At 31.2% G+C, this 26,403-nt stretch overlaps 2 protein-coding genes across 5 annotated transcripts in view; one reads left to right on the top strand and one right to left on the bottom strand.

The window, feature by feature from the left end:
- Cyp305a1 (Cytochrome P450 305a1) overlaps positions 1 to 9,578 on the bottom strand; it is an 82,206-nt gene extending 72,628 nt beyond the window's left edge. The window contains exon 1 of one of the 2 annotated variants that reach the window (XM_075372502.1): positions 9,561 to 9,578. The gene's annotated coding sequence lies outside the window, so the exon portion shown is untranslated. The remainder of the gene's footprint in view (positions 1 to 9,560) is intronic. The other variant, XM_075372506.1, reaches the window with a different exon arrangement.
- LOC142328641 (TBC1 domain family member 13) overlaps positions 1 to 26,403 on the top strand; it is a 92,903-nt gene that overhangs the window by 32,063 nt on the left and 34,437 nt on the right. For all 3 annotated transcript variants that reach the window (XM_075372508.1, XM_075372509.1, XM_075372507.1), the window contains exons 9-10: positions 5,133 to 5,190; positions 11,495 to 11,556. In XM_075372508.1, coding sequence (XP_075228623.1) covers positions 5,133 to 5,190; positions 11,495 to 11,556 — 120 coding nt within the window. The remainder of the gene's footprint in view (positions 1 to 5,132; positions 5,191 to 11,494; positions 11,557 to 26,403) is intronic.

The raw sequence follows: 26,403 nt of genomic DNA, 5'->3' as shown, positions 1-26,403 counted from the left end.
GCAATCTAGATTTACCCACTATCGCTAACTTTAATTTGTCTTCTCCCAAAACATTTGCACAACACAAAATTGTAATTCTGTCCTTTTTGATCTTGTAGCCTGATACAGTTCTTTATTTTGCAGATGCCAATGTTCGAGCAGGCATTGCTTTCCAAGAAAGTTTCATCATTATATATTTGTGCGGGAACTAAACCTTTTATTTTAATAATCTGATAATTCGCCATGTTGTCCCCTTCCATTGAACAAAGTTGCTCTAATGAATCTCTCATTCTTTAATACCGTGACGATCTTTAAATCATTTTAACCAACTAGATGAAAATTTTAATATCTCAGCAATTTGTAATTTATCAGAAAAATATTTTGCCTTGTCGAAAATCATTGGGTTTCATAAAGGAGTTTCTATTTCCGTATCCTGGAAAAATCACTTCACCATTACACCTTTACGTGATTTTCTCTGAGAAGTATAACAGATGCTTCAAAAGTAGCTGCAAATTGTTACAACTTGGGTTGTTATTTAACTGTTACTTTTACAGTTTATTACAGAGTTTCAAACTAATTTGCAATCAATGTAACAGTTTTGCCATTTTCACGTTGTTTAATTTTCTCTAATTTTGTCCCAGTAGTTAGAACAACTCGCTTTCTCATATTAGACATATGCGTATTGTATTATTTGCACTGTGTTAAAAAAAAACTTACCAGACTATTCAACAAATAGAATGCACAGTAGACCGATATATAATACATAAAAATATAATACTGTACTGAACTGTATTCTAAGGCAAATTAAAAGGCAATACAAAAGGACACCATTCAAAAGGACACAGCACTATGCATAGAAAGTTGCAATGTAGGGTTGCTATGAAGCCTACATAACTTGTAGGCTACATAAAAGACATGGTCTGGCTACAGGTGATGGTGTGGGTGTGTTATTGTTTTGTATTGTATGGTGTGTGAAACAGATGTGAAAATTTAATACTTAGCTATTCAGTATCTTACTACTTAGCTATTTAGTACTGCATTATATCAGATACACAGTAGAAAACACCTCCTTGCAAGGATATTTATCTAACATAACCTGTTTTCCCACATTCTCATGTTCTTATTCACCAGAATACACACATCACCAAGTTAAATTCAAAAGCCAAAAGCCTTCCAGAAAATATAAAACTACAATACTATTTATATATGAAGGCCTATTATAGAATAACAGAACTTATTTAATATGATGTAGGGAAAAATGTAATGCACAAAAGAAAGCCCAAACAGATAATCTGAATCCCGGTTAATTGGTCCACAGATATTTGACAATTTATTGTATTATAATAAATAATGAACATAATGGTTGTATCGGTGAGGATGTTATTATAACGTTTTATGTCTTATTTTATTAATAATGTGCATTGGAAAAATAGTGGGAAGCAGATTTGTTAATAGCTATCCCTAGTGTGATAATATTAGAACAAGATAGACATTGGAAGAGAGTTTGAAGGTTATATTTAACTACTAATGAATAAACAGACTTACACATATTTATGTTATTTAAATGTTTTTACACAAAGAAAGCAACAAGTGTTTGCAGTAGTCAGCTATGATATGTTAGTCCTAGTTTATTGTTTGGGCTGGCCAAATGAAATGTGATTATTTCAGTGTAAGTCTGCATGCAGTTGTTACAATTATTAAAAACATTTGTATAAAGGTAAATTATTACAATGTAGTTAGTATTTATACAAATATCTACCTGATATCCTATTTATAACTTTAAAAAATAAGCTACAATTTTTCTGTCATTATTTTGTAAAACTAAAAATAATGATCTCATTATTTTGCCAATTCAATGAGATTGAACTGTAGCTGCTATTAAATTTAGTATGTTACGCAAAATTCAAAGTTGAAGTTGTTGGCTGTTAATATTTTATGAATAGTAAAGGGGAAAAAGGTGGAGATTTGAAATTCCTTTGACTATTGCTACATTTATTTATGTTTATATGCATGTATGGAAATGAATATTGTAATGTATTTTGACATATCATTTATTTTTTTATTTCTAATAAAAAGTTCATGTATTTTACATCAGTTTGTCTTAAAATTTCATAGAACTGATAAATTGCTTCTTTAATTATGACCTTTTTTACTTCCCTGTTTAGTTAGCACTAATGGGAAAGTAATAGATAGCTAATGAAAGTAATAATAATAATATTGTAGAGTCCAATTTGGGCATTTGCGGTTTTTCACTGGATTTTAACATTTTGACACCTAAGGAATAAAAAAAAAACTGGATGGGAATTTTCCAGATGTTAATGTTTGTATGTGTGTGTGTTTGGTGTCGGCTTGTAAATCACCTTATATCTCCAAACCTTTTTTGATCGGTTTTGACCAAACTTTGTTAGATTACTTCTATATATGGAGCATTGATGCCACTAAATTTTCAATTTAAAAAGTTCAAGGGAGTGAGACTGTAGAGTAAGGTCACCCTCAGTATCCCAAGATTTTGCCTAATTAAGGTCATATTTTTCTTAGGCACATTTGTTAACAATTAAAAAATAACAATATTTGCAAAATTGCACTCCCACCCTAAAAATGCTCTAAACTAGTGGTTAAGCGGGCATACTGTGTCAATAGTACCACCTGTCACCATAAGGAGTGCCAGTGTCGCAGTCCACCATCTTCAAATTCCCCTTTTTGTCCTGTGGAAAATTCCCTTTCCCCTTGTCCTCTTGGACCGGGAAATTTGAAATTTCACAGGTTGGTTGTTGGTTTTCAAAAAAATTATTTTTTAGACTTTAAATATTATTTATTTATTTAATTTAGTTAATATTTCAAAGATTGGTAGCAGTGACGTACAGCTGTTGTAATCATTTGCTATGTTGTGATTACACAGGTAGCAGTAGTAGGATTAAATAAATGAATAATATTTAAAGTGTAAAAAGGTAACTTGGTCTGGCTGGGACTCGAAATCGTTGCCCAGTTGACTCGGTACCTAGTATGTTAAGCCTCAAGGCTGCATCAGTCTGCTGACTGTATATGTGAAATTTGTTCTATGTAAGTTGTGAAATTACATTAGTTTAGTTAGTGCTGACCATCACTGCTAGTACCGCCACATCCGCACAAATTAAATATTGTATGCATGCATGCTTTAGTTAGAATCATTGAATATATAAACAAAAAAATATTATATTTAAGTAAAATGATAAATGTTTTTAATTAGGTTGTGTGTATGTGTGTGTAAGCCATGTATCAGAAACAACCCACAGTTGTAGGACTTTCCCGTCATGCGCTAAAGCTGCATTCCAGGAAAGTCCTACAACTGTGTTGTCAACGGTTTTTAGTTGTTATGCCAATGTGTCTATTTATATTTATTTATTCACGTACGTATTTTTATATATGTTGTGTATCTATTTTAATTTTTTAAATTTTGTAAAATTTACTACTTAAACAAGGAAACTTTTTCTAAAGATTTTTTTCTTTTTATATAACTGTATGTGTTAAATAGGTTTTTTATGTGAATTGTTATTTCAGATTGGTGTATAGATATACATAATTTTAAAAAGTAAGGGAAAAGTAATAAATTGAAAATACTTTAAATTAAAATATGTTAATTTGTATTGTTTTAAAAGTTCATTAAATTTTCCATTTTACATATATTTTGTAGTTTAATAAATCTTAGGTTGTTTAGTCACATGTTCTCGTTATACTTTCTTGAGATTTGTTATAATTATTCCCTCATAAGAACATAGTTTCTGTTTTAGTTTGCTCCTTCAAGATAAGTAATGGGAATGACTAAGTAAGGTTTTGACAAATATGTGGATTTGAGTCAGATTGAGTAGGAATCCAATCTGTGGGTTGCACTTTAAATGTCATTTAAAGTTTCAGTTTTAATAAAGAAACAAGTTTTCTCTGATATTGCCTTTACAGAAACTAAGTCCACAATTTCCAATCAATGAAATAGTGTGAATGATATATAATATTCATTTAAATGAAACTATTAAATGAGTTCCATTTAAATGAGTTCAGTATATAATATTCCTTCATACAATTTATTCTTAGTTGGTACCATAAATTTCAATGTACCTGTAGTTTTTTCAGTTTTTATAAATGAACAAAGGAAATTATAAGGGACCCATAAAAAAATTGAGTGATGCAAGTGTTAATTTGAAGCCTACAATGCTTAGCAGAATATTGTACTAGGTTGTTGAAGACAACATATTCAGGAAGACAGAATCGTGTACAGACAAGAATAAAGACAAAATTTTACACAAGATTTAAAATTACATTGGTACAAAATTCAGATTTCCTAAAAACTTTTATTTTATTATTAAGACAAGAATTTTATAACACATTTCAACAGTTATGAGACAAAAAGTTAGTTTTTTGTTATTTAAATGTGTAAGATGAAGCTTATTTTTGTTTAATAGATCATTTAAATAAACAAAATTATCACTTCTACCAGGAAGAACAACCCTGGAAGGTTCTCAAAATATCCCTATACAATTAAAAAGTGACTACTTTAGTGTTTCAGTGTTTGCCTTCAGTAGGGTGTTTTTTTATTGACGAAAACAATGTAACAGTGATTGCATCATCTATATGCTGTGTTAAAGTGCTATTTTGCTTGCTGAATACAGTGTTTAGGAGCACAATATGGGAAGATGTTTTACTTAGCTGGCTGTATAACCTATACAACTTACAGTAGTTTCAGATTTAAATTTATGTTTTAAGAAAATATATTTGTTTGACCGCCAAAGGACCCAGACTAAACTACCCATTTTTTAATGGCTGTTGAAATCTTAAGAGTGCTTTTCCAACTACCCTTAAACAATAAAGGTGTGAAAAAATACATTAAAGAGGAAATTACAGCCTAGGGTACATCAATCAATTTGTGCAATCATAAGTACAGGATTAATATATGAAGAGTTGGACGGTGCACATGAACTTAATATTGCTGAATGTATCAAAATTGATGACTAACTAATATAATTTTTTTAAATGGTTTTTTATTTCTTCACATTTACTTATCACACAGTCTTTGATCAATTGTGTCAAAAGTTATTCCATTACTTGTCATTTTAAGAATAATTTACTTTGTTGCAAGTAATTTTATGCTTTGATATAGCTGCATTTACTTGGTTTAATTTCAGATTACTTCATGAGCAGTTGTTAACTGGAGATTTTCCTGCTAATGTTAAACTTCTCCAGGTAAATTAATTTATTAATTTTTAATACCAGTACTGCAAAATATAGTATGTAGTGATGTAATTTATATGACATGAAGCTATTTCATGTTGTTTACTTATATTGTTGTCATTTAATTTAGTTATTTTTACATATACTAAAAATGAAACGAGTAATAAAATTTCTGATGTCTGATTTTGATAAGCATCAAGAAACTTGATTACATCTTTAATGTTCATGAAAAGTGTAGGAAATTGTATTCTATATTTTACTTTCTTTATTTAGCTTTAATCTTATTTATTTAAAGGCATTTGAGGTAGGAATATAAAAATTATGAAAATTTAAAAATACTGCTTGTGGTTTATAACATGCTTCTTCCATGTAGAGGGCAATACTCTTAATATTCTCTTGATATTTTTGGAATATTGTATAAATAAATAAATATATGTACAGTGACACTTCTCAATAATGGACATCTTTAGATTCCCTGGCAGTTTTGTAGTGGTATTAATGGATAAAATACTTATGAAAACTGGATCTTCTAAATAACAGATGCTGACAATGAATTACCTATGAAAAATTTTCAGTCACTTCTGAAAAACGAACAGCAGGAATAAAAATTATAATTTTTCTTGTTTTGTTTTATACTCAGTGCAACTAATTTGCTTATCTGTTGTGAATTGCATTACTTTCTCCTGCCTTGACATTGATGCTATGATTTCAATCAATTCATCATCCTGTATGATTCGTCATCAGTTGCTGTACAATTGGATACTGTACATTAAACATGTGTAATATGTTTGTTACGGCATAGTACTATATTTTTTCTTATAGTACATTTTCTATATGATGTTTACTGTAGGTTCAATTTTTGTGTATTTTATAAAAATCATTACCACAACTTAATATATCTCAAAATTGTACATTAAAATAAAAAGTACATTTTGACATTAAACGAAAAAGTAGCAGTTATTATTAATGTCCACAAAAAAGTATGTGTGATATGGTAAAACATTTTGATGGGAGGAAAATTCAGATAAGCAGCATACCTTAAAAGGCAAACTTGATATCTTAAAGTCAAAAATGACAATCAATAAAGCAAACTTGCATTTCCTAAAATACCAGGCCGAACTGTTGATAATTTGACTTTTGAGTGATTTTGTAGGGTTTGTGCTGATAACATTCCAGAGTTTAGAACTTTGATATGTGAGGAAGCCGTAGAAATTGCTAAAGAATTCTGATACGATGAGTTCAAAGTATCATGTTGGTTAGATAAATTTAGAATTTAAATTACGTTTCATATAAAAATGTTTATGATGGATACTGGTGCTTAGATAAGAATTTGGTGTCTGAGTGAAGGAAAAGTTATATGAAACATCTCTAAAAGAACAGTGTTCTTTTTATGTAAAACGTTTTTACAATTAAAAATGTTTTACATTGCAAAAGATGCTAGAAATAGGTTTGGCAGTCAAAGTATTTTAATATCAGAATGTAATTTCTTATTGAAAAAAATATGTACCAGGACTTAGTTCAAACTAAAATAGACCACTATTAAATCATCTATGTATAAATAAATTATACGTATCCATATTTGATTTTTACATTATTTTTTTGTATAATTAATATTTTTGTGTACTGTAACTTCTGTTTACTATTTATATTTTGTAGCTTAGATTGTTTTTATTCCATTTTAGTATAGTAAAATAATTTTATTCTCTTATTTTATTGGTTGATTATAATAGTCTAGTATTATGTTTTTATTCAAATATGAACATAAAGGACAATGTCTAATTTTCAACAAAAAAAAAAATTAAAATAAAATTGAATTTTACAAAGTTGTATAGGAAATATTTTTTTTGAAATTTTAATTTACGTGAAATAAATACACAATACTGTTGTTCTATTGTTTTTTTTCCTGTACAGTAACCGAATATAATACTGTATTCACATTTTTCTGAATAGTGAATGCTTCTAAATAATGGACTGATTGTTGTTCCTGAACCGTGTCTGATATTGGGAAGTTTTACTGTATACAATAACTTGAAATCTTTTTAAGAAGAAAATAAGTTTAAATTTTAAAACCATGCTGAAAAGAATAAGTGGAAAAAATATATACATTATTTGAAATATAAACCATCAAAACACAGTAATAGATAAGTTAAACTTAGCATATTAATTTCCAATAATGGCTTTTCGGGGTATCGTGGATCTTCATTTGGAATTGAATTTTATAACTACATTAAATTATATTCTTCTAATAATTTGTCATTTTATTCTAAATTGTTTTCTGTTATGAGATTTTTAATTACGAATGTATATGTATATTTTGCGTCCATTACTGGAATTAATATATATATATATATATATATATATATATATATATATATATATATATATATATATATATATATATATATATATATATATTTAAATTAATTTTTTTTTTTAGTCCATATCTCTTCTGTACATAAAATCTAGCTAATTATATAATATAAAACTTATTCAGCCACTCCACAAAGTACAGAATTAAAGAATATTCTTACCTTACTTTTTTTCATTAAAGCGCTTTTGGGCATAAGCCTATCTTCAGTAATTTTTTTTTTTTTTTTTATAAATTTTACTGTTTTGCATTTACACAATAGATAACATGATACATTAAAATTTATAGAACAAATATTTGTTCAGTCAATTAAAAAAAAAAAAATTAAATTTAAACCATTATATTAAAATTTCCTTTAACATGCTATCTACATGTTAATACAGCACTTGTCTTTAATTCAGTACTTTGTGGAGTGGCTGAATAAGTTTTCTATAATTAACTGTATATATATATATTTATTTATTTATTTAAATGATTTTTCTAAAGTCAATACTTGAAAGACCCATATTCCTACCAAATATATTGTATTTTTATAATCAAAACCAGCTTGAACAACTCAAGTACAGAGTTACTAAGTAAATGAAATAACACTTAACCAATTTTTTTTTTATTCCTAAAGCACTTTCATGGGATTCTGCATCATCAGTTGTATATAAGATATATTTATATAAAATTACATATCAAACAAAAATTTTTAAATTAAAGTTAAGAGATTAAATTATTAAAATTACAATTATATATACAAAAACATATGAAATCAATAAAATAAAATAACTACATATATATAAATATGATGTCATAATTAAAAAGTTTAAACATAAAATAAATAGAAAATTTATACTGTGTAACCTGGCCAGCCAATGTTACATTACTGAGTATTTAGTTATGTAATTGACTTCATATGTTTTTTGTATGTATGGTTGTAATTTTAATTTAAAAATTTTGTGTTTGATATGTAATTTTATATAAATATTTTTTATATACAACTGATGATGCAGGATCCCGTGAAAGTGCTTTAGGAATACAAAAATAAGGTAAGTGTCACTTCATTTACTTTATAATTTTGTACTTGGGTTGTTCAGGTTGGTTTTTTATTATAAAAATGCAATATAGTTTTTCCTTTATTTATTGTTATCAACAACTAGGGTCATGAGCTATTTTTATTTTTATCTGAAATAGTAAATTTACTACAACAAAATTGTTCTGCTAAGCCAAAAGCCCTGTTCTGAAAGTCATATTACCTTGCTTACAGAAGAATAATCATAATTTTTTTTAATAGTATGTTGCTAAATAGAGGTTTTACATTAATGTGTACAGATTATGCCCTGAATAATGTTAACGCAGGAATTTCTGTAGATTTTGTAGAACAATCTGGGATTTTTAGAAATTTCATTAATTTTATTGAGTCAAGATATATTGGAGGTCATTAATGATTTTTGATAATAATTGACTTTGTTGATGTTCAGTTTTCAATGGATTTAATAGTTTATGGTGAATTGCAACTGATGCTATACTTTTCCTTTCAGTATTTTTCTATTTATTATTTTTGATCCCAGTATAAGTGAAAAATGTTATTGACTTATGTTAGAAAAATACTGAATATATGTATACTGAGTATGTTTCAAATAAAATTGACTTTAGAGACATAAAAAAAAGACGATTATTGTTTTGCCATAATTACTACAATATTGTAGTAATTATTACATTTTTCATTTACTCTTAATAGCCAACCTGGATGGTCTAGTGATTAACTTGTTGCAAATCAGATATTTAACAGCTGATTTTCAAAGTCAAAGGTTCTGAGGTTCAAATCCTATTAAAAGCTAGTTACTTTTATTACTTTATCATGGATTTGATTACTAGACACCAGTATACTTGGTGGTTGGGATTCAATGAACTACACTTCTCAGGAATGATCAGCCTGAGTCTGTACAAGACTATCCTTCATTTACACATCATCCTAATCTCATCCTATCATATTAAACGAAGTTTAACTTAAATTGAGTTCACTTACCTATGAAAAGCTGGCTCCTTTTCCTCTATGTTAACAGTTCTAACTATTTTTGATTAATTAATAATTATTAATTTGTTATCTCTTATATATATATATATATATATATATATATACATATATTTAAATTGAGAGTTCTCTTTTCTACGTGTCAGTGATCTTTCATATCTATCATTTTTATTTATTTTGTTTTAGAAAAGTATTCTTAGAATCAGTCATTTTGTATTATCTAACATTAAATGTGATCAAGTGAGTGAGTGAGTGAATGAATGTGTGTGCACTTCCATTTGTCTGAAGTATGTAACTTTATCATGTGATCATTGATTTTTGAAGATTTGTAATTTTTATATTAGTTGATTTTTTTTTGTTATTGGGTGTGCACGTGTTTGTTTGCATTTGTCTTAAGTATGTAACTTTACCATGTGATAATGATATTTTGAATTTTTTTTTTAAGTATTCTGAGAATTATTGCTTGAGTAATCAAATCTTTATATTAATCAGTTATTGCTATTACTTGTGAAAGTTGTGTTGGCATAAACACTCAGATGCACAGAAGTTCTACCGGGTTATCTGAAACAGTGTTGGCACTCTTAATATATGGTGGAGGGGATAATATATAGTAACAAGTCATCAAAGGTAATAAGTAACCAGTTATTGGTTCAGAAATTCATCCTCACTATGCATCAGTTGAGGTTTCTAAATTTTCACAAATAATACATTATTTCACAATATATTATATATATTTTAAAATCAGTTCTTTAAGAATCATATTCCTGTGTACTACATACAAATATATTTATTCTATTAGATTAACCAAAGTATAGAATAAATAAAGTAGGATGACTTACCTTATTCCACTATATATGCAGGAGTGCTTTTGCGATTTACTCACATCATCAGCTGCTTGACAAATCTGGGAATAGAGTGACCATTGCCCTCTGCTTTGAGTTTGTTCTGTAAAAGCTACATGAATGTGCATGGTAATGAATCTGCCTTGCTGGAAGAAGCAATATCCTTATTACAGTCTTAACTAAGTGTAGAATTCTTAAAAAATTTTATAGTATTCTGCTGTATTGATAGTCTGATTGAAAAATTTTCCCCTCTCCTATATGATAACCAGAAATGGCACACTATACTTCAATTCTCTCATTGTAAAGTGGATGCTCAAACATTTGGTGAAAATTTTCAGTCATTGTTATATCTGGTGTTGTTCGAATAAACATGCCAGATAAATGAAACCACTACTTATCTAACATGAAATATACAGCACTGGGTCTGTCTTTCTATTAATGATGTTTTTGAGAAGCCAGATGCAATAATTAAGATCATTTTAATTTGTCAGTTCTCTTAAGTTGTTGCATAGTTGTTATATAATAAAGTTTCAAATTTAAATTGTAATCTTATGACAGATGAGTATTTTACACCACTATGTTGTAATAACTTGTGTGCAGATTTTTTCAAACAGAAATTTTTCTTTGAGAATGGCTATGGGCTTTGGAGTCCTAATGGATGGTTGTCTTTCATTTTGCATTTCTTGAAACTGATCCTATTCTATATCATTTTTTAACCAGATCTTGTATGCTATTCTGCTAGGATACTAGCGCTCTGATATTTTTCTGTGAATATTTTATGTGTTAATTGAAAAGAACCAGAATGCATGAAGCTTCCATTACAGCAAACGTTTCCTCGATTGAATAAGGCATTTTAGAAAAACAACAAGAAAGAAACAGCACTGAAGCATGAAAGGTTTACTACTGACAAAATAGATGAGAGTAATAACATACACAACCAATAGTGGCACTTTTAATAACGGAGACAGCAATAAACGGTATGACACTCAAATAACTGTAGTTTAAGCAGGCTTGGTTTGGTTTTAAGTTGCTCTCCTGATTGTATGTTTGATTGTCTTTAATTTTTATTCATTTTTATTTTTACAGAATTTTCCTCCAATCGACATTCAAGTTGTTCTTAATAAAGCTGTAGAATTAGCTGGAAAGAGGTGAGAGAAATTCTGTTTAATGTTTTATTGTTATTTTAATGATTATTCTATTCTTTTATTTTTAAGCATAATACCTTTCTTTTTTTGGGGGGAATTGTTCACTAAATCCACTGTTGTTATTGTTTTTTCTTTATAATGGGCGATTCAAAAAGGACTTCATAAAATTTAAAAACATAGAAATTTATTGAGATAATTTATAGATTTGGATGAAGTCCCATTTCATAGAAAACACGTCATGTTATCATGTAACATTCATCTTGGTTAGATATGGCTTCCATTTGTAATGCAACATATATCCCACCTGAACTGTAGTGAAGCAGAGCGAACTGCAGCCAGCTGTAGCCACTGTAAACAGCAAGTTGAGCATTACCTCTCCGGTTGCGACATTAATTTGAATTTTTAGCTCAACAAGATGAGCAGGTAAAGATGATATATGAACCCCATGTTTAATGAAACCCACAAGAAAAAATCTAGCAGGGTCAAATCTGGAGAGTGAGGTGGCCATCCATTTGGACCTTTACGACCAATTCACTTATCTGGGATTTGAGTTTCAAGAAATCTCGGACTTCTAGGTGGTTGTGAGGTGGTGTCTTGTCTTGCTGTAGTAATGGTGTTCATCTTGGTCATCATTGTCTAACTGAGGAATTAGAAAATTTTGAAGCATGTCTTAATAAACAGTACCATTTACAGTTGCCTCATGGAAGAAGAATAGGCCATACGGTCTTTATTTGCTTAGTGAACAAAAAACATTGACCAATATTCGGTAGTTTTGGGTACCTTGCCACTGATGTGAAATGTTGACTCATCACTAAAAATTACATTGTCTAAAAATGTGTTTTCTGCAATTCCATCCATTATTTCCACACATAACAGCAGCCAAGCAAGTTTGTCATCATATGTAATAGTTGAACCATAGTTAGTTTGTATGGTTTCAACTGTAATTGTTCACGTAATATACCCCAAACAGTTGTTTGTGGAATGCATGTCGAGTTGGGTTTCTTAGGTATAAAGCATTCTCTGAGTTGTTCCACTGCAGCTTCAGAGATACTTGTGTGTCCTGGAGATTTTGTATGTTAACAGAACAACCTGTCACAAATAAAGGTTTGGTGTCAAGAGTAAATTGTACGCCTACTAGGAGGCTTCCTACCATACTCTTTATGAAAATTACATTGAACTGCAATTTCTGACTGCAAATTGTGAAACTAAAACACACAGCAAACACGTTCCACACCAGTAAATGTATCCATTTTTAAAAACACTGGTGACAGTGCTGGTGGCCGAATTCAGTACTAATGAACTACGTGAGTCAAAATTGATGTGTTTTGCTATGAAATTAGACCTCAACTGAATCTGTAAGTTATCTGAATAAATTTTTATATACTTTTAAATTTGTGAAGTCCTTTTTGAATCAGTCATTGCGGTAATTGCATTCTAACTGTAGAATTGGATTAATTTCTTAACAACTCTATATTGATTAAAATTACATCAATGTGAGAGAATTTGTGAATTAGTTATCTACTTACTTTGATAAACACATTTCACATGCTAGGTAACTAAAGCATAACTAACTAATAGCCAGCCATCTATTTAGTATCTTTACACAGTGTTTTTGTATGGTTTTTTTTCTCCTTTGTTTGCAGAAAGAAAAATTATTTATTATTTTAGTAAAAATTATTTATAAGTACTTGTACTTAATATAATTAAGGTATTAATCATCATTTCAGGCTCATAATCTCAGGCAGTATTATTTATCATCATCATTTCAGGATCATCAGAATTCTCAATTTTATTTTTCTTAACAAAATCGTGTAGGGTGAACATTTTAAAACCATTTTATAATAATTTGAGCCACGAAAATTGCTTTAATAAGTGGTATATTTTATTTTATTTTCATTTAAGATTGCTAATAAGTGTAATCTCCTATTAGTGGTTGGTCACTCTAAGAGGTTGATGGATACTCTAACAAAAGCTAGATATATGTGTTGTACAATATGGAACAGGAACTATGTATACCATACCATAATCGTTCAATTAGGTGCCAAGAGTTGGTGGCTATTTGTTAGTTGTGCTTTATTTATCTAGCATGTGCAATGTTGTGTTTATCAAAGCAAGCAGGGAACAAATTCAAATTCCCTCACTGTGATGTAATTTTAACTGATAGAAAGTTGTTAAGTTAATCCAACTCTACAGTTAGAATGTAATTACAGTAATCTCAACATTTGCGATTGGTGTAATTTTAGTAATTTTTATTAATTAAAACATTTTTTTGGTTATTTTTTCTAAAAAAAAAATTAAACAAAATATTTAAAAATTTTCATAAATGCCTCTTTTAACAGCAAGGATCTTAGACTAGATAATCTACTCCAGTTTGAGGGATTCCTATGTGGTTTCTTTCCTGCTCCTTCTTCCTTGAATGGGTACCATAGTAATTGAGTCAACTGCTGCCCTGAATTTATCTATAACATCATGATATCATCTAGTAGTTGGCAGGGGAGTCACTTCTTTATTGAAACTCAGTGGTGGAGATTCTCAGTGCTTATAAAACTGCCCAAGGACTCAGTTTCCCATAGAGGAATTCCACAGAAGACCACACTAGTAGCTGAGGTGGTTACTGTGTAAAGTCAGGTTTCAATTTCCAATAATATCTAATCACATCATTCATCAATTTTTTTTAACACATTATTTAGAAACTTGATGAAATTTTTAGTTTTAGCTAATTAAAAATTGTACACTAGCCAATATCATGTTGTTTCTATTAATATGTACACAATCACATTTTTTTTCATTCTTTGGTTATATTTTTAAAAATAATGGGTGTATAAAAAAGAATATCTGGGGTTTTAATTTTTTGTAAAAGCTCTTGGGTGAGGTGTAGAGTGTTAAGAATGAAAGAGCAAAAAGGACAGTTTTAGTTGGACACATGGCCATAGTAATCCCTATCTTTTCTCTTGACAGCACCACTAACAAAGATGGTGATTCTGTAACAGAAAGCCTTCTATGTTTTGCCATTAGCTAACTGTAAATCTGTAGTTATAGTTCAATATGCATTCTGTTGAAAGTTTAATTGTGATCATCCAACTGCGAATAACATTCATTTATGGCATAATCAGTTGGAAATTACCTTGTCTGTATAAAGGGAAGAGTAGGGGATGGTCAGTGATATCTCAAGAAAAGGACTGTCAAGTAGTCTTTCGTGTGTTGTCTAAAAAATAATCTGTTAGAAAGGCCAGTCATGAACTTGTAATGCCAGTGATGACAGTAGAATGTTTTAAGGAAACGCTTCACATGTATCCATACTGTTTACAACTGCAGTCTTTGAAGCCTACCAACATTGCAATCAAAATATTGCAGCATGAAGATGACGACTTTATTATGTTGAATCAACATTTCATCTTAATGGAAAAGTTAACTCACCAAATATGTCTGTGTGTGTTTAGCCTCTTTGTTAGATAATTGCAATCGCTTTTCTTTTTGGTGTTGTCAATTCCTTCAGATATACTAGATCATTAATAGATGCACAAATTGTAAACAAGGGTTTTCTGTTTCTACCAATATTTCTAGTTGTTTTTTAAACTGCTGCCAGGATGCTCTTTATTTCAGTTCTATATACTGTACAGTATCTCATTATTTTGATTCCTGTTGTCTTTGCTTGTTTTTATTGTATAACGTTCTAATTTTAGTATTGTTTTATATTTATGTTGATTTATCAACGTTACCTTAATGCAGAGTGGTATTGTCTTCATAGCCTAATGAAAATTCTGCGTTTAAACGTTGACTAGGCTATAATATGTTAAGTCATGAAAATGTATGCAGTATAAAACATTAACCTTTTCTGTAAATTCAGATACTTATTATCGTAAAGGAACTATAAAGGAAATCTAAAGTATTAAGATAGAATACATTATACACAAGTAGTATTATGGTGGTGTGTATTGATTGCACTTTTTTAAATTAAAAAAAAAATCTTGTCTACCTAAACGTATCATCATCAAAAATCCTTTCAAATTGTACCTTAATATGAACATCAACCTATATTACAACTGCTTATTTTTAATTTTAATAACCAAAGAGATTAGAAAATTGCAAATATCTATTAGAATTTTTGATAAATTAAAAGCTCATTAAAAATTAATTGCCTTATAGTGTCCACATGGTTTAAACTTATTCAGCACTGGGAAGCTCACACCTAGAATTCAGAATTAGTTATTTTTCACATGACAATCTTTGTCTCTCTATTTACTCTAAATGTCAAAGTTACTGTATATATGACATTGTCTCTGTACTTAAAACATTTTTATATCTACCTATTCTAAAAGCTAAAATATAAAATGTTATTTATTCAGATGCTGGGAAGCTCATGCCTGGAATTCAAAATAGATTCTATATTACCATAATTTTAAAAGAATTTTGTCTTTTAAAACAGAAATTAACAAACTAAGTACACATTAAGAATCATCTTATACTCCAAAGCAGTGTACCTTCCGTTGTTCAACCATTCTTTTCAAATATCATTCTCTTATCACATTGGAACTGAAATTTCTTTATGATCTGGTTACTTAGAAGAGTTTTAGTCTTAACATCTCTGGTTATTAGGTGTTAACTTACCCTTTCAGTTTCTCTTTCAACCATCTTTCACATGATATTCATATTTAATACTTGTGTATTTTAGTAGTTCAAAGAAAACTTTTTTATCTTTATGACAGACTTACCTGTAGTTGTTTGTAAGTGTAACTCTTTGGACTTGTTGAAACAAACGCTGTTATACTGATAGACATTTTTAGTTATTTAATCATTAGCCATGGTAAAAATGGCTACAAAGACGTTAACAATTGTACAATATTCATATTTATTTTTCTTTTGTATTATTTCATTATTCAATAATGTTAAGTCTGTTTTATCTAAATAATCATTTAAGAGTATCCCGTAAAACATATTAAACACATATACAGTATGTAGTAAGCATTTTAAATGGCAAACAACAATATTTAATTAAAAATGGAATTCTAAACTGTAGAGTTTGTTAAAAGATAAACCAAGAATACATTTTGAAAAATAGTTAGACTTTAACAACAAAAAGTGAAAATATGCAAAAGTCATATAATTTTTAAGTTTTACATTTGGATATAACTTTTTAGGGATCTTTGAAAAAGCAGAAGTTGCAAGTTATGTTACAGATAAATTTGAATTTAATATTAAAGGCAAATCTGCTGAAGTCCTTTCAATCCTACAAATGATAAAGTTGTTGGAAAAAATGGTCTTATAAAAATCAAAATGTGAACTCTACAATAAATTTGTTTGCCAGTTCACACCTGTAGGAGTTAAGTCTAATTTAAAGCATCACATTACAAAGACTGGCTATTATTTTTAATAAGCTTTAGTCTATTAAAAAATTAACAGATTTTGCAATTTTTCGATCAAATTATGATCAGGTTGATGTTTCAGATTAGGATTTAGGTTGATGTTTTGACAAATTTTCTTTAAACTCTGCATCAGGTTAAACAGATTGTCACCCACTCCATGCCAGATCATGTATGTTTATCAGACATCATTCCATCAGACATAGCATTATCCCCATACACTTCGCTTATCTGTCAATGAATTTTGGCCGCTTTTGTACCTCTTGCATTTAAGAAACAAATAGCAGTACATATTTCACAATCAGCGGCACTGTATATATTCATAAACATTTTAAAAACACAAAGGAAACTGTAAGTAAAAACTAACAACAGCCATGCTGCAGTGGACGTATATCAAAATTGTACTTACTTAAAAAATGTATCTTGTACATACAGGGGTATTTAAAATGATGGGCTATTCATTTTTGGACTATACATATCAAAATAAACAAAAAAGTCTTATGTAAAATTTTGATTTCTCCTTTATTTTCCTTCTATTTGCCATTTTGTGTTTACTAATGAAAAATGTATATTTCAAGAATGGATTGAAAAATCACACATGGTACACACATTTATACAATGTTGCCTATTAAATAAAAATTACAATAAACTCATTCACACATTTCAGATCCTCATCAATCAGTTATCCTCAGTTTTATTGAATTACGTTTTATTTGCAAAAATGTTAAGCATTTTATTGTGAACAAAGTGACACTTCAGTTTTGTAAATTGATTGATAAATAGCCAACATACAACAGAAAATGTGACATAATTTTTGCCAGATTTCATCTCCTCTCATATCAGGTACTTGATTTATTATGCTATTAATTGATTTACTATTAATCATTTTGATTTATTATTAATATTGTTAATACTATTTGTTTTTTTTCAAATTATGTATTAATTTTTTCAAGATAAATGTTGTAAAATACAATTAATTACCTGAGATAATCAACAATTTAATTTACAAAACAACAATATTTAAGATTATTTTTAGATAATTAATTATTATTTTTTAAATAGCAGTAATTATTATGATTATTTTAAAAGTCAATCAAAACAGGTTCAAAGAAACTACCATTAAAAATTATACAAGTTTACTCTTGTTCTGAAAGACAGTCTTACCGCTCAAAGATTTCTAGAACATTCCTTATTTGAATAAATCCATTGTGGATTCTCAGATTTAGTTCTTCAATACTGAGGACTGAAATAGAATAAACAATATTTTTTAAATGACAGCAAAGGTAAAAGCCAAGAGGGTTTAAGTCGGGCATAACAATTCTGACCCATCGCGACCTAAACATGTTTTAGGAAATGTTTCATGCAGGTGATCTGTTACCAACCAACTGAAATGTGCCATCTTGATTAACCAAATATGTATTCTTACTTCCAAAAGTAGGTCTTCCAACAAATGTGCAAGATTCAAATGGTTGAGGTAATTTTTCCATTTAGATGGTTAATATCTGTTAGACAATCATTAACAATACCTGCCCATAGGTTTAGGGAAAATAATTATTTTTTTTTTTTTTTTTTTTTTTTTTTTTTTAAGGGCGAAAAACGGTTGAACGTTATCATCGCCCGGAAAATAAATAAATAGATAAATAAATACATAAATAAATAAATAAAAATAATTTTAGGTTTTTAGATAAAATTAAAACTTAAAACTACTATCACAGAAACAAAATCCGGAATGGGTGTAAAAGGCCCATTCTCGGATAACAAAAACACTAATATGTAACTTAAAACTCTGTTAAAAACTATCACATTAAAAATAAATAAAACTTAAAGCTATGTTAAAAACTATCACATTAAAAATAAATAAAACTTAAAGCTATGTTAAAAACTATCACATTAAAAATAAATAAAACTTAAAACTAAAAAAGGAGATAAAACTTAAAACTAATATCACAAAAATCTTATAACTAATATCACAGACGAATTTAAAAAACATACAAAAAAAAAACAAAAAAATCCGATAGGGAGTGTAAAAGGCTCCCTACTCGGATAACAAAACAATACATAGGACAATACATACAATTACTAAAGAATACATAGTTATTAAATTTTTTGCATTAGCCCTATACTACGTAAAAATATAAACATGCGGTTTAAAACCTGCTTATCGTCACGCAAGATACCACGGATGTTACTAGGAATTTTAAATTTACGACGCAATGCCGCATAACATATGCAGTCCACGAGTATGTGGCGCACAGTCACGCGGCAGTTGCATCTTGCGCATAGAGGTGGTTGTCCTCTTGTAAACAGGTACTCGTGTGTGACTCTCGTGTGTCCTATCCGCAATCGACAGAGTACTACTTCCTCACGCCGGGGTTTTCTGTATGAGGAGTTCCATGGTAACACAGAATTTTTAATCTGACGGAGTTTATTATCAACAGTAGCTGTCCAATCACCTTGCCACCTTGTTCTTAATAATTGTTTTACATAGTTAATGAAATCAGAAGTAGCAACTCGGGTGGTGAAAGGAGGCTGGTTACATGCTTCTTTGGCAGCGGAATCTGCATGTTCATTACCTGGAATCCCTACGTGGCTAGGGACCCAGCAAAAACTTAATTCTGTGTTGCGATTATTCAACTCAGCGATTGCGTTGTAAATTTCAATGACGATAGGATGTTTGGAATAAAAGTTCTTTAAGGCTTGGAGAGCACTACACGAGTCACTGCAAATAAGAATTTTTCTATATTTAGGGTTAATGATGTTTAGAGCCTTATTTATAGCATATAGTTCAGCGGTAAACACACTCGTAATACTGGGGAGACCAAACATATAAGTTCTCTCATTGACAACAAAAGCACACCCAACCGTATCGTTTTGTTTCGATCCATCAGTGTATACAACCGCGTCTGGTTTCGCCTTGGAGAGAACACACTGAAACATCTGCTGAAAGACGATAGATGGTGTTGATTGTTTATTACATGTAGTCAGGTCAAAATTAAAATTTATGAGGTTTATTCCCCATGGAGGATATGAGCAAGGGTACATAGGAAAGAATGACGGTGTGTCAACATTTATATGCTGCAGCAGACGCCAGGTACGGATACCTACAGGTGCAGTACGTCGTGGATGATCCTCATACTTTCCTAGATTAGGATTTTTAAGGACTGACTCAAGAACCGGGTGATTTGGCTGTCCTCTGAGACGAGCAAAATAACATAATAAGAGCTGGTCTCGTCTATCCCAAAGTGATGGTTCACCACAGTCTACAAGTAAGCTTGCGACAGGACTTGATCTAAACGCGCCTGTAACAAGCCGAAGGAAAGCATGATGTACACTATCCAGCATTTTAAGCACGGTTTGACGAGCTGATGAGTAGGCCACACAACCGTAATCTAAACGGGAGCGAACAAAGGAATAGTAAAAATGTATCATACATGATCTATCGGCTCCCCACTTGGTGTTAGTAAGGACTCGCATCATATCTAAAATTTTGGAACATTTTGTTTTCAATTCTTTTAAATGTTTGACCCAAGTAAGACGACTATCAAAAATTAAACCTAAAAACTTAACGTAATTAGAGATAGTAATAGTCTCACCGTTCAGAAAAATTTGCGGAATAGAAGGGTTTCGTAGCCGAGAAAAAACTACACATTTTGTTTTTTCGGATGAAAATGTGAAACCAGTAATCCTCGACCAAGCTTCAAGGTGATATATAGTGTTCTGCAGTAGTCTCTCTGCTGTGGGTGTCGAACGGCTTGCAATGTAGATAGCAAAGTCGTCAGCGAATAGAGAGCATGAGACAGGAGCCTGAACACATTTGGTAATATCATTTATGGCTACAGAAAATAAGGTGGCACTTAATACACTACCTTGGGGCACTCCATTCTCTAAGATGACACTATCTGAGAGCGAATCATCTACACGAACACGAGCCGTTCGGTGATTTATGAATCCCCGGATAAAAGCAAGCATATTGCCCTTGATTCCCCATTTTTGGAGAGTGTTAAGAATACCACGTCGCCAGGCTGTATCATACGCCTTTTTTATATCAAAGAAGATAGCGACGAGGTGTTGCCGATTGAGGAAAGCGTTTTGTATGGCTGTTTCTAGTGACACTAAATGGTCAATGGAAGATCGTCCTTGTCGAAAACCACACTGTTCTGGAGATAGAAAGCCATGTTTCTCCAAGTACCATGTAAGTCTGCGGTTTACCATTCTCTCCATTATTTTACACAAAACGCTTGTTAATGAAATAGGGCGATAGCTTGAGGGGTTCTTCTGGTCTTTACCAGGTTTTAGTACTGGTATAATAAATGCTTCTGACCAGCCGGGTGGGAAGACTTGTTCGGAGAATAAGCCGTTGAAAATATTCAAAAGTTGTTGTAGTGCCGAATTAGGAAGGTGTGAAAGCATGGAAAGGCGAATGTTGTCCGGTCCAGGGGAAGTGTCCCGTGAATTTTTAAGTGCATGTAACAATTCTTTAAATACGAATGGAGTGTTTAATTCACCAACCGAATCACCAATGTTTAACGACAACACCTCCATTTGTATCTTGTGCCGTTGAAAATCGTTATTATATGATGAGGTGAGAGACACCGAGCGGAAAGATTTTGCTAGACTATTTGCCACTTCCGAGGATGATGAAAGGAGTTCTCCTTCATCAATAAGACCAAGAATAGATTGTTTCGGTGATCCGAAGATTGCACGAATTTTCTTCCATACAGTAGACGTGGAAGTAGTGCGTGAGATAGTGCTCACGTATTTCGTCCATGAATTCCTCTTAGCGTCCAAGAATACTCGACGGCACACCGCTCTAGCCCTGCGGTATAAATTTAGATGTTCTGTTGTGGGCCTACGATTAAATTTACGTAGTGCCTGCCGTCGATTCCTAATAGCAATTTTGCATTCATCGTTCCACCATGGAACGAAAGGACGTCTAGGATTACCCGATGTTTGTGGGATATACCTGTTGGCATTCTTAAGTATCATGGACGTAAAAGAAGAATATTGGTCGAGGATGTTCGCTCCATCGTCATACTGAGATTGGAATGCTTTACAGTATCCGTTCCAATCTGCCTTTTCAACAATCCATCTCCGTGGCATTCTTTTAATCTCGCAGTCTACACCGAAACTAATAATAATTGGTCTATGATCACTGCCGTGATAGTCATCACAAATCGACCAATTAAAATGAGGGAGTACATTCGGTGAGCATATGGAAAGATCAAGGTTAGATACAGCACCAGTTGATAAGGACATAAATGTGTGTGATCCATTATTCAGTAGGCAAAGGTCAAAATCTTGTCTCAATCTGTTTATCATATTTCCTCGAGTGGAGCAGAAGGTTGAGCCCCAGGAAATATGATGGGCATTGAAGTCTCCTACTATTAACGATGGAGATGGTATTTGTGTAAGGAGATTTGAGACGTCTAAAGCACTGAACACAGTGTTCGGTGAGAGATACAGATTGCAGATATGCAATTTGAAGGGAATAGTGACCTTTACTGCAATAGCAGGAATGACAGTGGTTAGTTGAATTCTTGTAGCTGACACCCCATTCTTCATGAAAATCGCTACTCCACCACTCTCCCTACTGTCTACTAGGCAGTCGTATCTCTCGCAGAAGTATCCTCTAAATGTAATTCGGTCATGTTGTAGGAGGTGAGTTTCCTGGAAACACATGATTAGTGGATCATGTGTGTGCGCCAGTACTCTAATATCTTCAATGCGGGACCGAATACCTCTAACATTCCACTGAATAATGTTCATAAGTGTAAAAAGCAAATAAAAAAAATAAATTTCGGAAACTAAATAAAAATTAGTTGTACGTGATTCGGTTTTTCTTTTTTGAATTTTTTATTTTAAAGAACTCCGATGCCCTAGGGTCGGGTGGTTCTTCAACCATATCCTCCAGTATATGAGGAGATGGTGGAGGAGATTTATTTGAATGGGATGCTGTAGTTGACATCCCAGAAGAGATAGTTACGTGGGTTCCCTTTATGGGGAGCTTATTAGGTGGCTTACTGCCAGCTGTGATAGTCGCTATTCGTGGCGGTACGATTTTGGGAATAGGAACTTTCGTATGTATCATACTGTTTGATTCACTAGCTGCGATGGAGGACTTTTTATTCATTTTTGTCAGCTCTGAGATAGTGGCTGTAAGTGAAGCTACTTGATCAGATAGCATCTGAACAAGTTTTTTAAGCTCATTGCAGGATCCGCACTGCTGATTATTAGCATTTGTAGGAATTTGTTTAGTTGTAGCGGTGGCAAAAGATACGTCTGGTTTAACCAGGTTCCGTGAGTTGTTTATCTTTTTATATTCTCTACGTGCAGCCGGAAAAGATAGTTTTTGCTCCGTACAGATTTTGAGAATTGCCTTTTCTTCTTTAAAAGTTGGGCAATCTCGGGAGCGGGCTGTATGTGGACCACTGCAGTTTGCACATTTTTCACTTTCTTCGCAGTTAGTGTCGTTGTGACCTTCTTTACCACATCGAGCACAGATCTCAGTTTTCGTGCAAGATGTTGTAGTATGACCAAAACCTTGGCATCTGAAACATCGCCGTGGGTTGGGTATGAATGGTCGTACCCGAACCGAGAGGTAACCCACTTTGATCTTTTCTGGTGGAACAGGGAGACTGAATGTTAATATAAGAGACGGTGTCAGTTCTTCTGTTCCGTTCTGCCGTTTCATTATACGTTTCACCTCAACAACATCTTGGTGGCACAGCTCGTCAACTATTTCAGAGATATCTATATCCAGAAGGTCTCTACAAAAAATTACACCCCGGCTCGTATTTAGCGTTTTGTGGCATTCTGCGCTTATATTTATGCCACCCATACTACGGAGACGTAAGATAGATCGACTCTGCTCATCGTTGAATGTTTCAACCAGAATCGATCCGTCGCGTAATTTCCTGATATTCTTCGGGGAGCCACTTGCACCTGTTATGGTTTTGTTTATTAAAAACGGTGAGACCTTTTGAAGGGAGCCACCTTCCTGACTATTTTTGAGAACAACGAATCTGATATTTTTATATTTTGATTTTAAGAAATTCTGTTCAGTAGGACTTTTATCCTCGTCAGACGAAGCTGATCGAGGTCTCTTCGCAAGACTTAAAATGGTGGTTTTTTCAGATGGACCACCAACCATCATAGTGTTTATTATTGGAACTGAAATTTTGGTCCCACGAGTACCGGTACGGTCCCACGAGTACCGGTTTCTATTAATATGTACACAATCACATTTTTTTCATTCTTTGGTTATATTTTTAAAAATAATGGGTGTATAAAAAAGAATATCTGGGGTTTTAATTTTTTGTAAAAGCTCTTGGGTGAGGTGTAGAGTGTTAAGAATGAAAGAGCAAAAAGGACAGTTTTAGTTGGACACATGGCCATAGTAATCCCTATCTTTTCTCTTGACAGCACCACTAACAAAGATGGTGATTCTGTAACAGAAAGCCTTCTATGTTTTGCCATTAGCTAACTGTAAATCTGTAGTTATAGTTCAATATGCATTCTGTTGAAAGTTTAATTGTGATCATCCAACTGCGAATAACATTCATTTATGGCATAATCAGTTGGAAATTACCTTGTCTGTATAAAGGGAAGAGTAGGGGATGGTCAGTGATATCTCAAGAAAAGGACTGTCAAGTAGTCTTTCGTGTGTTGTCTAAAAAATAATCTGTTAGAAAGGCCAGTCATGAACTTGTAATGCCAGTGATGACAGTAGAATGTTTTAAGGAAACGCTTCACATGTATCCATACTGTTTACAACTGCAGTCTTTGAAGCCTACCAACATTGCAATCAAAATATTGCAGCATGAAGATGACGACTTTATTATGTTGAATCAACATTTCATCTTAATGGAAAAGTTAACTCACCAAATATGTCTGTGTGTGTTTAGCCTCTTTGTTAGATAATTGCAATCGCTTTTCTTTTTGGTGTTGTCAATTCCTTCAGATATACTAGATCATTAATAGATGCACAAATTGTAAACAAGGGTTTTCTGTTTCTACCAATATTTCTAGTTGTTTTTTAAACTGCTGCCAGGATGCTCTTTATTTCAGTTCTATATACTGTACAGTATCTCATTATTTTGATTCCTGTTGTCTTTGCTTGTTTTTATTGTATAACGTTCTAATTTTAGTATTGTTTTATATTTATGTTGATTTATCAACGTTACCTTAATGCAGAGTGGTATTGTCTTCATAGCCTAATGAAAATTCTGCGTTTAAACGTTGACTAGGCTATAATATGTTAAGTCATGAAAATGTATGCAGTATAAAACATTAACCTTTTCTGTAAATTCAGATACTTATTATCGTAAAGGAACTATAAAGGAAATCTAAAGTATTAAGATAGAATACATTATACACAAGTAGTATTATGGTGGTGTGTATTGATTGCACTTTTTTAAATTAAAAAAAAAATCTTGTCTACCTAAACGTATCATCATCAAAAATCCTTTCAAATTGTACCTTAATATGAACATCAACCTATATTACAACTGCTTATTTTTAATTTTAATAACCAAAGAGATTAGAAAATTGCAAATATCTATTAGAATTTTTGATAAATTAAAAGCTCATTAAAAATTAATTGCCTTATAGTGTCCACATGGTTTAAACTTATTCAGCACTGGGAAGCTCACACCTAGAATTCAGAATTAGTTATTTTTCACATGACAATCTTTGTCTCTCTATTTACTCTAAATGTCAAAGTTACTGTATATATGACATTGTCTCTGTACTTAAAACATTTTTATATCTACCTATTCTAAAAGCTAAAATATAAAATGTTATTTATTCAGATGCTGGGAAGCTCATGCCTGGAATTCAAAATAGATTCTATATTACCATAATTTTAAAAGAATTTTGTCTTTTAAAACAGAAATTAACAAACTAAGTACACATTAAGAATCATCTTATACTCCAAAGCAGTGTACCTTCCGTTGTTCAACCATTCTTTTCAAATATCATTCTCTTATCACATTGGAACTGAAATTTCTTTATGATCTGGTTACTTAGAAGAGTTTTAGTCTTAACATCTCTGGTTATTAGGTGTTAACTTACCCTTTCAGTTTCTCTTTCAACCATCTTTCACATGATATTCATATTTAATACTTGTGTATTTTAGTAGTTCAAAGAAAACTTTTTTATCTTTATGACAGACTTACCTGTAGTTGTTTGTAAGTGTAACTCTTTGGACTTGTTGAAACAAACGCTGTTATACTGATAGACATTTTTAGTTATTTAATCATTAGCCATGGTAAAAATGGCTACAAAGACGTTAACAATTGTACAATATTCATATTTATTTTTCTTTTGTATTATTTCATTATTCAATAATGTTAAGTCTGTTTTATCTAAATAATCATTTAAGAGTATCCCGTAAAACATATTAAACACATATACAGTATGTAGTAAGCATTTTAAATGGCAAACAACAATATTTAATTAAAAATGGAATTCTAAACTGTAGAGTTTGTTA

The sequence above is a fragment of the Lycorma delicatula genome, chromosome 8, assembly GCF_047948215.1.
Source record: "Lycorma delicatula isolate Av1 chromosome 8, ASM4794821v1, whole genome shotgun sequence".
In the NCBI taxonomy this organism is placed as follows: Eukaryota; Metazoa; Arthropoda; class Insecta; order Hemiptera; family Fulgoridae; genus Lycorma; species Lycorma delicatula.
This window is presented reverse-complemented; position numbering and strand designations above follow the sequence as displayed.